General features: G+C 37.7%; 1 protein-coding gene across 1 annotated transcript; it reads left to right on the forward strand.

Moving 5' to 3' along the window:
• Window positions 1–2,713: 2,713 nt before the first annotated feature.
• On the forward strand, window positions 2,714–16,086 carry LOC127643211 (ubiquitin carboxyl-terminal hydrolase 2-like). Its single transcript, XM_052125845.1, has 12 exons — window positions 2,714–3,266; window positions 8,460–8,510; window positions 8,955–9,078; window positions 9,213–9,324; window positions 9,527–9,637; window positions 10,117–10,181; window positions 10,290–10,393; window positions 10,478–10,555; window positions 11,345–11,423; window positions 12,264–12,371; window positions 12,492–12,612; window positions 13,964–16,086. Exons 1-12 carry the CDS (start codon window positions 3,108–3,110, stop codon window positions 14,046–14,048), a joined length of 1,197 nt encoding a protein of 398 aa, XP_051981805.1. The 5' UTR covers window positions 2,714–3,107; the 3' UTR covers window positions 14,049–16,086.
• Window positions 16,087–16,441: the final 355 nt, after the last annotated feature.

Consider the following 16,441-nt stretch of genomic DNA (forward strand, 5'->3'; position numbering starts at 1 on the left):
CTTATAAATATCATAAGAACTATTCAAGAGTATACTGTACCTTATTAACAGGCGCGTCGTTAGACATGGGCATCCGGGGCTTCAGCCCCGGATGTTTTTTTTATAGCCCCGGATCTCAAAAAATGTAATTTATTGATAATTATTATTATTTTTTAATAATTTTGTATTTATTTAAAAAAATGTACCGGGTCTTTTAATCTATCCTTCGGAATCATGTATTAAAGACGATTAAAATGTGTTCAAGCAGATCAAAGTTACTATGGTTACAGAATGCTTGTATTTAGAGCGCGCACCAGAGGAGAGAGCCTGAAAGAGTCATCGGTTAACTTACAGCTTTAGGGCTTGACTGTCATTGTTGTTTGTGGCTTCTGGTGGTAGCTATTATGGACATTAGACACTTTTTAAAAAGTAAAATAAGGAGTCATGAACGATACGAGGGAGGCAAGAAGAGTTATCTACTGGCGCCGTTCCCTCATCATTAAGCTCAGGTCGGTGAAGGCTCTTAAGCAAACCCTGGTCTAACTTACTAGCCCTGTAAGTTACTCACTGTGGTATTAATGCAGAACATGTACTGTATTAAAGTACGTGGGACCTTACTATTTCACCTATAGCTAATCCATTTTGTGAGCCATAATCCGTTTCTCGTGAGGAATGTAGATGAAGTAGCCTATACATCAGATTTGGCGATTGAAACACGATGTGAAAATTAACGTTATTCAGGGATGTAGTGGAGGCTAAACGCACATAAACGCCGTTTACGCACCTCCCAAAATTTGGAAATAGCGTTTACCCACCTCCAAAGTGGGTTTATCCACCTCTAAATTGCGTTTATCCACCTCTAAATAGATAGTTCCTAAGCCATTTTAAATTAAGCTTATGTCATTTTAGTTTCATATTGTTCATTAATAGTTTCATAGGTTGTTAAACCTAAGACGAAATCTTTCATAATGCGCTCCATGCGCGTGCATCGATATTGACTACTACCAGTTATATACAGCGTGCTGTCTTGTTGACCAATCAGCAGGAAGCAGCAGACTGCATCAAGATTCATCCGTCACTCACTAGCCCAAACGTCTAATGTAAAAATGGATATCCGGCAATTTTTTAAGCGCCGTCAAGACGGCAGTCCTCCACCTCCTGAGGCCAGCAAACGGCCTCGGCTACAATCCCAAAGTGAGTGAGCTCGGAAAAGAGTACTAAACTTTATGTTTTTGAGGTTAATTTGGTTAGATTAATAGATAATTAGATTCATGTCACTGACTCAACAAGTCACCTCTACCTTTTCCCATTATCCAATGTTACAAGTAAAATGCAGGATACATTATCAGATAAATAACTGGATGTAATTATATGCATTCTCTGGCATTTAAACCACTGAAAGTTTGTGACAACAAGCTCCCTTTTGTAACGTTAGTCAGATAGCTAGTTAATGTTATCGCTATAGCCGTTCGTGGGTACGGTAAACGTTTCTATGGTAACAGCGAGTTGGACCAATAAGAGGCGAATCCGCCCTTAGGTTATTCTTATCGGGGGAATTTTTAATTTGAGGGGGGAGTTTAGACTTTTTTTTTTAAATTACATTTATCTCATCTAAATGCTCATCTATCTGGATACAGTGCCCCTCTTCCCTATTATTTATGTTTATAGCTATGTTATTTAAATGTATATAGTTCTCTTTACAAACCTATACAGAGTGCCTGTGTTTACTGTCTGTTGAATGCCCTCTTTACTGGACCTGCACTGTCTATAGTTCCTTTTCCAGACTTATACAAGCAGACTGTTGGAGTGATGTATGTGTGTGTGTGTGTGTGTGTGTGTGTGTGTGTGTGTGTGTGTGTGTGTGTGTGTGTGTGTGTGTGTGTATAGATAGATAGATAAATAGATATAGATACATATAGAAAGATAAATATCTATATACACATTATATATATAGTTTTATATTCATTTTTTTAAATATTATTTAATATTCATGTATTATTTATTTGTGTTTCTGTGAATAGCTGTTACAATTCTACAAATAAAGCATTCTATCTTTTTACCTATCATTTAAAATGCTAAAAAAAATGCACCTGAATGCAGGAAATGAAGTGTTTAATGGCCAACATTTCCTGGGGGAGGTCCCCCAGACCCCCCATTTATATTATTATTGCTTATTATTATGTGCCTATGAGTAGAAGAAGTAGTTACCAAAAGCGAGCGGGCGGGCGGGCGGGGGTGGGTGGTGGAGACTGGGCTAAGCCCCCAATGTATCAAGATCCTAGCAACGCCCCAGCTTATTAATAGAGTTTAAAGAATAGAGATTCTAGATAATTAGTTCTAGGAATTAATAGAAATTAAAACATAATGCACTGAATTATTGCATTATTCAAATGTATTGTACTCTTTGCTAATCAAGGTGTAACCATGAATAGGTAAGTATTATAATGCATTACCTGTTACAGTTATTTATGAAAGGATATAATGTATTATAAGGGGCATTATGAATACCTTAAAATACATTACATATACAGACTTCAAGTCAGTTGTAATCAAAATAACAAATAGGCAACATCTAAGATTAACACATACAGTCATTTAACAGCCATCCTCTGGTTCTGTGTCCCGTGCTTCTGTCAGAGATGAATGGAAAGGTCTTGTCCTCTGCTGGCTGACGTCTAGCAAGCGTGAGGCATTTTGTGACGTCTCTCTCTCATGCTGAGGGGGCGTGTGCATAACGGAGTAAAATCAAACAGCACACTGACTTTTCCATTATTCCTTTACCAATATCTTCCGCTGGGCGACCGCGCTCGCGGGCTACAAGTACAACAACCGGGTGAATGCAGAACGACTAGTAAGGCGTCTTTAGAAACATTCTTAATATTTGATATATTTATTTATATTTATGCAACCTGTTCGTCCGCATCCATAATTCGTGAATGTTCGGCTCTCGTGAGCCCAAGGACACTGACTGAGCATTGTGCATTACAAAACTATCACCTGAGGAATACGATAAGGGACTCAACATCTGTCAGAGCGACTTCACGAAGAAGCATCACACAGGAATATTGTCTTTGGTGTTTTTAAATCATATTAAGACAGGACATAAGCTGTATAGTTCTCAAGGCAAAATGCCGAGTATTCGACAGTCGTACACGGTCACTGTCCCGGAGGAACCCCCGATATCTGCCTTCCCGTTCATCAAACAGGATATGCGCAGAAAAAGTCCAACGATGTCTCGCTCTATGCTGGTGTCCACTTTTGTGGGGCTTCTCATTAACCAGGCTAAGGTAATCCAAACTCACACATTTCAAACGTGAAGTCATTGTCGCCAATTTATGAGCATAATGCATTTAAATGGAAGTGAAACGCGTTAACACGAACATCAACCCCTCTTATACGCTAGTATGCGGTTTCCATTTGGCGATATTCTGAGGAACCAAATCCTAACGTTCTAGAAACGTTCCTGTTACGTTTTAGTTTTTATAGTCAGAAACAAAAGTTCTGTGAACCAAAATAGTTCGGCACCTCTTATGTGATAAAATACTTTGGTGCTATGGAATATGAACGTTTAAATAGCACCGAGACTATTAAATGCCTCACTGTTTCGTAGTCATGCGTTGCGTTCCCAGAACTCCAAACACATGTGCAGACGTGCTGCTGTCTGTGACTGTGACCTTGCCAAAGTGACCAGCTCGCTCCCGTCACTGAATGTCAGCGTGTTCAATTAGGAGTTGAATTGAATAGACTTGAGCCTGTTTTAACATGTTAGAAAAAACGATTCGCCCAACGAGCGAGCAACGCGAGACACATCTTGAACGCTCTCATTGCGAGCGTTATAGTTGTGTCGCTTCGTCACAATGTCTAATAAAATATGAACTATGCGTTCACACCGAGCATTGTTACGTAACGCCAGACCTCAGGGTTGGACTGGCCATAGGGAGAACCGGTTCTTTTCCCGGTAGGCCGGCCGCGAAACGGATCTGGATGACTCTTTTTCTGAGTAAGGTTTATGCTTGACTACTGAGATGCTCATTAATGCTTCACTCGAGAATACATCCTTTAAAGCAAATACTGAATGGAATAGAGATGAGCAGTTTAAAAGCTAACTCTACACAATACAGCGAGAGACCAACTACTCAAAATATTTTTGCCTATTTTTATAGTTTATGCTTTTCAATTTTCCATCAACTTGAAATGTGTTGTGTTTAACAGAATTAAATTAATAAAATAGTTTTTAATTATTATTTATTAAAGATTACTCAAAGAAATTTGATGGAATTTTATGAAACGGAAATGTGCAAACCGTAAAATTATTTGAGTGTAAAAAAATAAATATTGTTTTTGATTTTTTATTAAAGATCTGATTACAGTCATATTAACCAAGCCATAGTTATGTTCCTGATAAGGAGCATAGCATCAATTATTGCTGTGGTGATTACAGCATAGCATTGTTTAATGAACAAATGGACTTCTAAGTAATCAGCACATTTCTGGAGGAATGTGCCTTATCAGTGTATCCAGTAGCAATTATGTTCCAAGAATTGCCAAAAGACTTACATGCATGTGACCATAATGAGAACATTTACACTCTGCCTCTTTCATGGCTATCTGGATTGTCAATCATTGTCAAGATATTAATCAACTTTCATGGCTTATCATCAGCATATATGGTTGCAAGGGTTATGATGGCCAGATGTCCCTTTTCATATATGACAGTTCTGTATTTGAAATCCTTTTCAGGAGTCCCAAATAAAAGTAGATGTTCTAAAATGTAGGACACTTTTTTTTAGGACTTTACCAATTTGTCTAGTTATGCCGAAAACATGGCACAACTTGTCAAATAACCGGGACATATATGAAGGGGCTACGTTAATGCACATAATGTCATAAAGGGATAGTTCACCCAAAAAGGAAATTTCTGTCATCAATTACTCATCCCAATCCTATCCTAAATAACTTTTTTCATCTGTGGATCACAAGGAAAAGTTTTGGCAGAATTGTCATCTCATTTCCATAATGCAAATCAATGGTGACTGAGACTGAACATTCTGCCTAACATCTCCTTTTCTTTTTTGTTCAACGTAATAAAGAAAGTCATACAGGTCTGGAATGACATAAATGATGACAGAATTTTCATTTTTGGATGAACTGACCCTCAAACATTAAGTTAAGCTAATAAAAGCAGCCTCTGCTTGAGTGACATGCTTTGTCTCAGTATGTGCATGTGCATGTGATCAGCCTTTTGGCAACAAAGTACATTGACTTCTTGCTAGTGACAGCCATGGCTTCCAGAAACTAAGGTCAGGATACAGGTGTTCATAGACACTTTCTTTCATCCTGTGCCAGCCAATTAGCTCATGGCCCCTCCAGAGATCTTTAAAGGAGACAGCCAGTGTGAGGTCCTGCTGTCTTCATTTTGTTCAATTGTTTTTAAGGTAGCGCTCCGTCCCTTTGCCTTAAAGTCCAGGAAGGGCTGCTGCTGGGTCTGGCTGCTGTCACACAGGTCTTTGGGACTGGGTGAAAAGCAGAGTGAGGCATTGGACCGTCTGTTCCCTCTCTCATCTTTGGGGAAGAAAAATCACCTCAGATAGTTCTCATCTTCTGAATAAATAAAGAAAAGAAAATTGCAAGGATAATTTACAACTGAACAAGTTTCAGCCTGACTGTTTGGCTGATGCAGTTGTCTTCAGAGGCGCTAATATAAGGGGTTTGATTAGTGGAGTCCATTACTCTCTGACGGGATTTTGGTAGTGGTAATTCAAGTGTATTTTGATGTGTCCCGGACATAAAAAGTACTGTGGTGGTATCAGATGGTAATAATACCATGGTACTTTGATATACCACGCTACGTAATAAATTACCATATTCATGTCCCATACTGTAAAAAGTGGTAACCTGCAATTGTTACCCAATTTAAACCTTAAAATTAATTTTATTGGTGTAATCTGAAGTATTCAGGTGATGTTAAATAATATTTTTGCATTGAATCAAACCAGTTAATTTAAATGTTACTGCATGAAGAACATTTTTTAGGTTTACTTTTTCAGTGTACACTGTAAAAAATGTTAACCTGAAATTGGTACCTTAAAGAGATAGTTCATCCAAAAAGGAAAATTCTCACATCATTTATTCACCCTCATGCCATCCCAGATGTGTATGACTTTCTTTCCTCTGCCAAACACTAATTATGATTTTTAGAAGAATATCTCAGCTCTGTAGGTGCATACAATGCAAGTGAATGGGTGCCAAAATGGTGACGCTCTAAAGAGAACATAAAGGCAGCATAAAAATAATCCATACAACTCCAGTGTTTTAATCCATATTTTCAGAAGTGATATGACAGGTGTGGGTGAGAAACAGCTCAATATTTAAGTAATTTTTTTGTTTGAAATTCTTCTCCCTGCCTAGTAGGGGGTACTATGCACTAAGAATGTGAATCACCAAAAACACAAGAAGAAGAAGGTGAAAGTGATCTGTCTCTCACCCACATCTATCATATCACTTCTTGAGACATTGATCTAACCAATGGAGTCTTATGGATTACTTTTATGCTGCCTTTATGTTATTTTTGGAGCTACAAAGGGTCTGGCCACCATTCACTGTCATTGTATGGACCTACAGAGCTTAAATAATTTTATAGAAATCTTTGTTTTTGTTTCGCAGAAGAAATAAAGTCATACACATCTGGAATGGCAAAAGGGTGAGTAAATGATGAGAAAATATTCAATTTGGGGTGAACTATTCCTCTAAGGTCCTATTTCTTCCTGATCTAACCCGTACAATTTTGTCAGGCTGATGAAAATGTTGAAGATGTGATTTAGATGTTAATATATGAAGCACATTTGTTTAGGTTACAAAACCAAACATCTTTTCAACACATAGTGCTGTAAGGTACATGTTGTTACCATGGTACTTGTCTAAAACAACATGGTAGTGCCATGTCCAGCAAATTATTAAAACAACAACAAAAACACTATTAAAATACCTTGACATTAGCATGGTTATTTAGACATGGAACCACAATAATATGATACCATTACCATGGTAATAATATTTTTTTATTAGTGGTCTGTGATTTGAATGGTCCCAAAAAATCCATAACAATTCACCTGCAATGGATGCTAAGAAAACTACTCGCCTCTTATTCTATTAAAATGTAAACCGTTTTGCTAAGTATTTTCCTCATGTGAATGTACTGTATGTACAGATTGTTATTGATGTTTTGTGTGTGAGCAGGAACCATTGCATCAATAGTGGCATCACAGTACAATCCCGCACCATTTGGTACTGTGAACACACTGTCCATACATCCCACAGACTGACTCATTCATAGATGCATACATACATATATGACCACCCACCACTACCTTCTTTTGACATATTGGCTTTAATGTTTAAAACTCACATGTGTACAGTAAAGCTTGAGATATAAACACATCTCAAATACTCACATATTTCAAAATCAGCTGACTGGGTGAATGTTTGCGACAGCTCGTCTAAACTTGGTTGCTTTTCTGTTGAGCATCACCTACACCATTGTAACAAGATCACATCATAGTTACCACCGCAATAAGTGAGTGACACAAAAGAACTTGTGGAGTGAACGTCAGCACTGCTATGCCAGGCTTTGATACCCTCACCTCAACAGCAACACTGATTCTGAGTGTTTTGAGTGTGTGAGATTCATGCGTGAGATTCATACTGAGTTGCCTCTGACGCATTGTTCATGTTCACTAGAGCGCTCTGTGTTATGTCATGGTCAACAAGCTGAGCACTCATGTCGAGAATATCAAGCGCATGTGAAATCATCAATATTCCTCGCCAAGCTGTCAGAATTATAGAATTGGAAAAATATCCTCCTGTGTTTGATGTTCTTATCTTATATCTTATAACTGCTGTTGTTTTGTTTCTGTTCAAAAATTGATGACACCCTGGCTGATGGTTTAATCCCTAGTTTAACAAATCGCTTACAGGTGTTTTTGTTGTGGTGTAGCAGATGGACGTTGTTTGTTTGTGTGAAATGTTCCGCAGCATGGGTCTCTTGTCTAAATCTGCAAACATGCCATGCAGTAGCCTGAAGAAAGAGCTTCGGGCAGCTCATACACAATCTGCCCAAAATGTAATACCGGTCATATTCAACAGCACTTGCCAGAAATAATACAGCACAGACACGTATGCTGTTATATAATTGTATGTGATTAGGAACGTGGGATTTTGGGGAACTTGGGGTCATACGTGGAATGAAAATACCTCTTACATCTTTAGTAACTCCCTTCCAAAACATGCACATGCTTTTACTGCGCAGTCAATATCTGAACCAAACAAAACAGGTGGTCTTATTGAGTCAAATGCATTAGTCATTTTCAAATCTAGTTCTTTTGGTATCAGGTTATCTATATCAAATTATTCACAAATATCATTGGGTTTGATTGTCACTTTAGAAAGTCCACTAACCTGTTTTTCTCTTTTCTCTTGCACAGAACTCGAAGAATGCTCAGGGTCTTGTGGGCCTCAGGAATCTAGGAAATACTGTAAGTACACATTTATAAAAGGATGATAGTTTATAGATGTTAACATGATTTTAGTGTGATGAAATCACTTACTTACCTCACCTGTGTAGAGTTATATCCAATATTACAACTTCTTTGTCATGACATTGTAACACTGGTAAACCCTGTTATCTGTTACGCTTTAACTCTTTTGGCTATACTTGAAAAAAAGTGTGTATTTTAACATATATGGACTGGCCCCATTCGCTTCTTTTGTAAGTGCCTCACTGTAACCTCACTTTTTGCTCACTTTTTTCTTTTTTAAATAAGCAAGAATAAATAAGTATATGTGATTTTAAGAGATGCCACAAAAGCTGTTAATTAAGCTTAAATTGTTTAAACCTGAAGAATTCCTTTAAAATCAGAGGAACAAAGGCCATGAGTAACAAACACTCATGCTTCCTTCTCTCTCATATGTCTCTGCAGTGTTTCATGAACTCCATACTGCAGTGTCTGAGCAATACTCATGACCTGAGAGACTACTGTCTGCATAACAAGCACCGCACTGACCTCAACAACAACTGCAGGGCCAAAGCTGCACTGATGGAGGGTAAGAGACAAGGACATCTATCAGTTCATATTAATTAATAACAGTAAGAGCATTCATTTCAGCTGTGTAGACATGCATATCAGACAGTCTTTATATCCTTTGTTTTATTCATATGTATGTTTATGTGTCCCCAGAATTTGCCAAGCTCACTCAGACTCTATGGACATCAGCTAGCAGTGAAGCCATCAGCCCCTCTGACTTCAAAATGCAGATCCAGAAATATGCTCCTCGATTCGTGGGCTACAAGTAAGTTGCTTAACTGCTACAGTACACGATAAGTGGTACTGTAGCTCAGTTAGTTACTGAAAATGTGTGGATATAACCTCATAGATAGACTAGACTATCTATAGAGAATGTCTATATGTAGTTTTAAACCAGCTAATTAAAAGTCTGCCTCCATCTCATATACTTTCTTCTCTTTCTTCTCTCCTTTTTATCTCTCCTGTAGTCAGCAGGATGCTCAGGAGTTCTTGCGGTTTCTACTGGATGGACTCCATAACGAAGTAAACAGAGTGACAGTGAAATCCAGATTGCCAATAGAGGACTATGATCACCTCTCGTAAGTACACACACCATCTTCCCAGATGCAGAAAAGCTCTGTGGGGAATTTTGAAGCGTTTTCTCAAGAATTCTAATTGTGAACGGTGTACTTTTGGCGCCACCAGTGGAACAAAAAGGAATTGCAATTTTTTTGTTTGAGTGGTCTGACTGGGCCAGTAATAACAACATTGGTTCAACCAATAGCGCGAGTTTGGGGTGGGAAAAGCTTTGGGGTCGAACAATGGAAGTCAGGTTTGGGGTGGGGGCAAACAATTCTGATTGAAGCTGCTAGTGCCATAGAAATTAAATAACACATTTCACCTTTAATGGTATCTTCCTGAACAAAATTAGTCCGTATTGGCCTCTAGGAATAAATTACGTTTGTTTTGTAATATTATGTAGTGGTTATTGTAACAGATGGGACACCTATGGTTTATATTTAAGCTGTTGTAATCTGACAATAGTTAACAATAGAAATTAAATGTGTTTTATCTACAGGGACGACGAGAAAGGCAAGAGAATGTGGAACAAGTACCTGGAGAGTGAGGACAGCAATGTAGTTGGTGAGTTACCCTGCAATATTAAATCTGTCTTGAGTCTTGCTGTGTGTGTGTGTGTGTGTGTGTGTGTTCCCTGGTTTAGTTATTAAGAAGTAATGTGTTGTTCCACAGATCTGTTTGTTGGCCAGCTGAAAAGCTCATTGACGTGCAGCGAGTGTGGCTACTGTTCAACTGTGTTTGATCCTTTCTGGGATCTGTCTCTACCTATCGCTAAGGTAAGGTCTCAAATTCACGCTTATTCTCGTGCTGTGTTTCTGTGTTATTGTGTGTATGTTTCAACTGGTCTGTTTTTCTTTCAGGCTTCAGGAGAAGTGAGTTTGATGGATTGCCTTCGTCTTTTTACCAAGGAGGATGTACTAGATGGGAATGAGAGACCAGTAAGTATAAATTCTCTGTGTGTGCCTATGTATGAAATGCAGCCCCTCAAATGTACAATTAGGTGCACTTAAAAATATATAATATACGGCTCTAAAAATCTATTGCAAGATAACAAAATATCAAACCAAGTTGTGTTTATTTTAAATAAAGCATAAGAACACTTTGTTTAGAATGAAGACAAAAAGCATTTGCACCCAGGGCGGACTGGCCATCAGCAGAACCAAGCGGGCCAGTAGGTAGACCACGAAACATGACGAATGGGCCGAGATAAGCTAAAATGAGCCGCCGCGTTATTTAGAACAGACCACAAAATGCTGTCACGACACGAACCGTCACCCTCCCTTCCCCGCCCGGTTTGCACCTTTCTGGTTGTCAAACGTTAGTGGAACGTGTCTGTAGTTAATGTGATGAACTTCAACTGCGGTTACTCTGCTTGGACACCTGTTTGAACTTAAGGTGAACTGACTTCATACATCCAGTCAAAACTGAAAAATCATTGGTTAAAATTAATTGCAGAAATAGCTCTGAAAACTTTTTTCAGAGCAAAAAATATAATTTCAAGTGTAGTTTAAGCGCCTAAATACTTTTTGGGAGCTACACTATATTTTTATATAATTTGATGTGTTTCATAGATGATATGTGTTTTGTTTTTATATGTGTGTGTGTGTGTGTGTGTGTGTGTGTGTGTGTGTGTGTGTGTGTGTGTGTGTGTGTGTGTGTGTGTGTGTGTGTATATATATATATATATATGTTTGAACATATCCTGACCACCTCTTTTTTTCAAACAGACGTGCCACAGATGTAAAACCAGACGTAGATGCACGAAAAAATTCACAATTCAGAAATTTCCCAAAATCCTGGTGCTTCGTATCCTTTTTAAACAAATCTGTTGCCCAAACTTCTACAGAGAACTGCATTTTCTTATAAAAGCTGTATACATGTGAATTAACTATACAACAGTTAAAGTTCACTTAAAAATTCTCTCATCATTTACTTACCCTCATGCCATCCCAGCTGTGTTTGTCTTTCTTTCTTCTGCAGAACACAAAGAAAGATTTTTTGAAGAATATCTCAGCTCCGTAAGTCCATACAATGCAAGTGAATGGTGACCAAAACTTTGAAGTTCCAAAAAGCACATAAAGGCAGCATAAACTTATTCCATAACTCCAGTGGTTAAATTCATGTCTTCTGAAGTTATATTATAGATGTGGAAGAGAAACAGATCAATATGTATGTCCTTCTCCTCCTTGCCCAGTAGGTGACAATATGTCCGAACAATGCAAATTGCCAAAAACAGAAGAAGAAGAACATGGAAGTGAAAGTGGAGATTTACAGTAAAAAATGACGTAAATATTGTTCTATTTCTCAACCACACCACTCACATCACTTCTGAAGACATGGATTTAACCCCTGGAGTCATACGGATTACTTTTATGCTGCCTTTGTGCTTTTTGGAGCATCAAAGTTCTTGTCACCATTCACTTGCATTGTATGGACCTACAGAACTGAGATATTCTTCTAAAAATCTTAATTTGTGTTCTGCAGAAGAATGAAATTCATACACATTTAAGATGGAATGAGGGTAAGTAAATGATGCGGAAATTTTCATTTTTGGGTGAACTATCCCTTTAAGTTGATGAACTGAGTAAAATGTTGAGGAATAGATGAGTTTTTGTCAGTTTGCCCTTGACTCTGTGACTCTCTGAGATCTGAAGCGTTTCTCTGAGTGTCGAGTCAGAACCAGCAAACTCTCCACCTTTGTGAACTTCCCCCTCAAAGAGCTGGACCTCAGGGAATTTGCATCTGATAACAGCAGTAAGTCCTGCATCATCAATTATTACATCTGTTTTCTGTGCTGTTGTTTGCACTATGCACCACTTTGAATCTGGCCCCAGGAGAGTATGTTTAACTTTTTTTACTGTTCCGTTCCCTTAGTAAGCGCAGTCTATAATCTGTATGCTGTGTCGAATCACACTGGTACATCTTTGGGTGGCCATTATACAGCGTACTGCCGCAATCCCTCTAAAGGAGAGTGGTACACCTACAATGACTCCAGGTACAAAGACATAATACTATGTACAGAAGTGTCTTATAAATGTATTTCAAATTGTATTCAAATAATACAAAATTCATAATAATACAAATGTAATTTAACCAGTAAGATATAACTAATGCATGTGCTTTACCATTTAGTCTCATTGATGTAAGATCATATGTGTATGTACATACTTAGAATGTGAATATACAGTGGCCCTAAAAAGTATTTGGACACTTAATTCACACTTGGAAATGTATAATGTATTATATTGCATTCATAATGAAATATTAAACTAAGTGGCATCTGCAAATAAATTATGCTAGACCTTCTTAGATATTTTATGCAATTACTTTTAACCAACTGCAGTCAAGGTGATTTTAGTGAATGTATGAAATCAGTTCCACTCAATTTCACACAGGTGTCCTAGCAGAGTAACCACAGATGTGGTTTATTACATTAACTATGAACATGTTCCACTAATATTTGACAACTTAATGGGATAGTTCACCAAAAATGCCATCCCATATGTGTATGACCTTTTTTCTTCTGCCGAGCACAAATTAAGATTTTTAGAAGAATATCTCAGCTCTGTGGGTCAATACTATGCAAGTAAATGGTGACCAGAACTTTGAAGCTCCAAAAAGCACATAACGGTAGAATAAAAGTAATCCACACGTCTCCAGTGGTTAAATCCATGTCTTCAGAAATGACATGATAGGTGTGGGAGAGAAACAGGTCAACATTTAAGTCCTTTTTTCCTATAAATTCTCCGCCATGCCCAGTAGGAAGCAATATCCACTAAGAATGTGAATCTCCAAAAAGAAAAGTAGAATGTGAAACTAAAATTGGACATTTATAGAGAAAAAAAGGACTTAAATGTTGATGTTTTTCCACACCTGTCATATCACTTCTGAAGACATGGATTAAAACACTGGAGTCATATGGATTACTTTTATGCTGACTTTATGTGCTTTTCGGAGCTTCAAAGGTCTTGTCGCCATTCAGTTGCACTGTATGGACCTACATTGCTGAGATATTCTGTCATACACGTGTGGGATGAGTACCTCACCTCAGGGTGAGTAAATGATGAGAGAATTTTTGGGTGAACTATTCCTTTAAATTCCACTTTTTGTTTGACATTTTGTTATCTAATGTGATAACTTAAAAAAAAAAAGAATTGTGAGGCTTAAATGTCAAAATACATTTTGGGCTCCATTATGGGCTATAATATACAGTATTTTAGTTGTACTAAATGTATGTGTTAATGGGTGTCAATGCTGAGCTATTGTCCAGGTCAGCTTATTTGCAATGAATTTTTGCAGAGTTTCTCATCTCTCTCTCTCTCTCGCTCTCTCTCGCTCTATCTCAGGGTGAGCCCCATGTCGTCCAGCCAGGTGCGCAGCAGTGATGCATATGTGCTTTTCTATGAATCTGCAACCTCATCACGCCTGTGATCAGTCCTGCCCAAAGGCTACAACGAACAAAGCCGTGGATATAATAAACCCTTCTGCTGCTGTCGGACTAAATCTTGGTCTGGGTCTACATGCTCAGATCCTAAGATTAAATTCCAGCGGAGGACCATGGGACTTCATACCAAGCATATGATCCGAGGAAAGGAACTGAATAAGGCCTGGATATGAAGCCTAGAATGAGAGTTTAGATCAAGCCCAGATTGAGCTTCAGTGTAAGGGCTTCTCCATCCATCATTCCCTTTGAAAGAGGCTGCTTTGGGAATTTGTTTAATAAACTGAAACTGAGGGACATGAACACTACTTCTCTTGAATGAGCAGGACTATGTGTGTGTACTTGTGTGTCAGTCACCAGACTGATATTGTAGGACTTGTGTATGCACTGTGTAACTGGAGGACTCTGGCTATACAAGCAGTCACCATGCTCCCATGCCTTATTTAATTTATTAACATGAGTTCAATGTTATACTTAATATAGAGCTAATTTCTACTCATTTAACCCTTGTGCGTCAATTTAAAAAAGTCACTCAGAGATTTGTTTATCTACTGCCCCTGTTGTTCTTCATTTTTTTGGATTATCACAGTCTGGGATATTTCAATGATTAGCAGCAACATTGATTTTGATGCATTATTATTTTTGTGCAGTGTCAGATTAAAAAAAATAAAACACTCAGTACATTAGAGGACAAAAATATCCTGCCATAAAAATATTATATATTAATATTATTTTCCACTTTCACTGACTTAACCAACATAACTACCAAATATTAATTCATTTTCAGGATTGTAACCCTTTAAATGCTAGATTGTTTACATAATGCCACTGTTGTTGTTTACACACACACACACACACACACACACACACACACACACACACACACATTTCTCAATACAAACATACAAAACACACTCTGACATCCACACAAACACACCCACACAATTTTAGCAGCATCATTTATTAAATTGGCCGGCAGTCCTCTATAATACAGCAAACATGAAAATAGGAAAGAAATCAAGTATTTGCTCCATAGGCTAAACATGAGAAAAATGACTCCATCTAGTGGAAAATAGAAAAGAAAATTGCTTTGAACAAATTGGATAAAATATTGCCATTTTAATGGCTTTCAATGGGCACATTTTTGTCCTGAGAACTGAGATTGAAATATCAAAATTCCCTTAAAAATATATACCTCTGGCAAACATTATGCCATTGGCATTAACACAGCCAATAAAATGGTAGAAGAAAATGAAAAAGACAAAATTGTCCCGAAGTTCACGCAAGGGTTAAATGTGAGGTCATCTTGCTGGGGTACCACATAGGTCAACAGTGTAAATGATGCTTGGATGGTTTAATCAATTGTTTACTGTTCTAAACAGAAGATATGTGTCTGCTTTGGTGATTTACGTCATTATATGCACATTGGGAGGGCTGGTTGTACACTATTGCTTTGCTCTGCCCCTTCTACACCCTCACCATTGCAGAGATGATTGTATCTTTTCCACCCTGGTGGCCAGGAGTTGTAAAACTGAATACAAACTATGGAAGTCCATCTCAAAAGAGTATTCCCCTCTTTGGACCTTTTCCTGACACACTTTTAATCCTCTGTGAGCAATACAGGATTTGAAAGAGGCCTTAATTAGTTTTTTCTCTCCTTTTTTTCCAGGGACAACAACGTTATTGTTATTTAGGGATGAGTTTTCATAGAACATGAAGCCACCAGGAGTGTGTGTGTGGGTGTGTGTGAAAGGGAGAGTATGTGTGTGTGTGTGTGTCCTTATGTATTATTTCTCTATTTATGATGTGAGTGTTGTGACTGTAGCTTATTGTGCTTGAACGAGACCATGTTGTTTTTTTCTACAGAGAGATTTTAAAAAAGTGGTAGTTTTGTGTATGAAATGTGACTGTAGTGTACTGCATATCAAGTAACTTTGACTTTCTTAAAGTCAATTTGACTTTCTTAAAGTCATATACATAAATATGAATAAAAACATATTTAAATGAATAATTGTGAATTGTGTGCATTAGTAAATTAGAAATGTGAAAGCACATGGAAAACCTGGATATGCCAGGAAACATTTCCAGGCCTGGGAAGTCATGGGAATGAATAATTAAATCATTAAAAAGTCATACAAATTTCTATAGTACATTTACATTTATTCATTTTGGTGACTTAATTAGGAACATAACAATTAGCAATTTGTCATACAAAGTCAATCTGCAGTATCGCACTGCCACGTTCTCAAGGTGGCTGGAATGTGTATACTGTATATAGTAAATATACATTGTTTCTAGTTATTCATAACCCTAAACAAGGAAAAACAAACAAAATAAAAATACCCAGTAAATCATTGAAAATTCATGCACCAAGCATTGAAAA

The sequence above is a fragment of the Xyrauchen texanus genome, chromosome 4, assembly GCF_025860055.1.
Source record: "Xyrauchen texanus isolate HMW12.3.18 chromosome 4, RBS_HiC_50CHRs, whole genome shotgun sequence".
NCBI classification, from domain to species: domain Eukaryota; kingdom Metazoa; phylum Chordata; class Actinopteri; order Cypriniformes; family Catostomidae; genus Xyrauchen; species Xyrauchen texanus.

Coding starts and splice junctions, on each gene's coding strand:
- LOC127643211 (XM_052125845.1), top strand. CDS start 3,108: ATGCCGAGTATTCGACAGTCGTACACGGTCACTGTCCCGGAGGAACCC. Junction 10,556..11,344: donor TAGATGGGAATGAGAGACCA/GTAAGTATAAAT, acceptor TTTTTCAAACAG/ACGTGCCACAGATGTAAAAC. Junction 11,424..12,263: donor TCCCAAAATCCTGGTGCTTC/GTATCCTTTTTA, acceptor TGACTCTCTGAG/ATCTGAAGCGTTTCTCTGAG.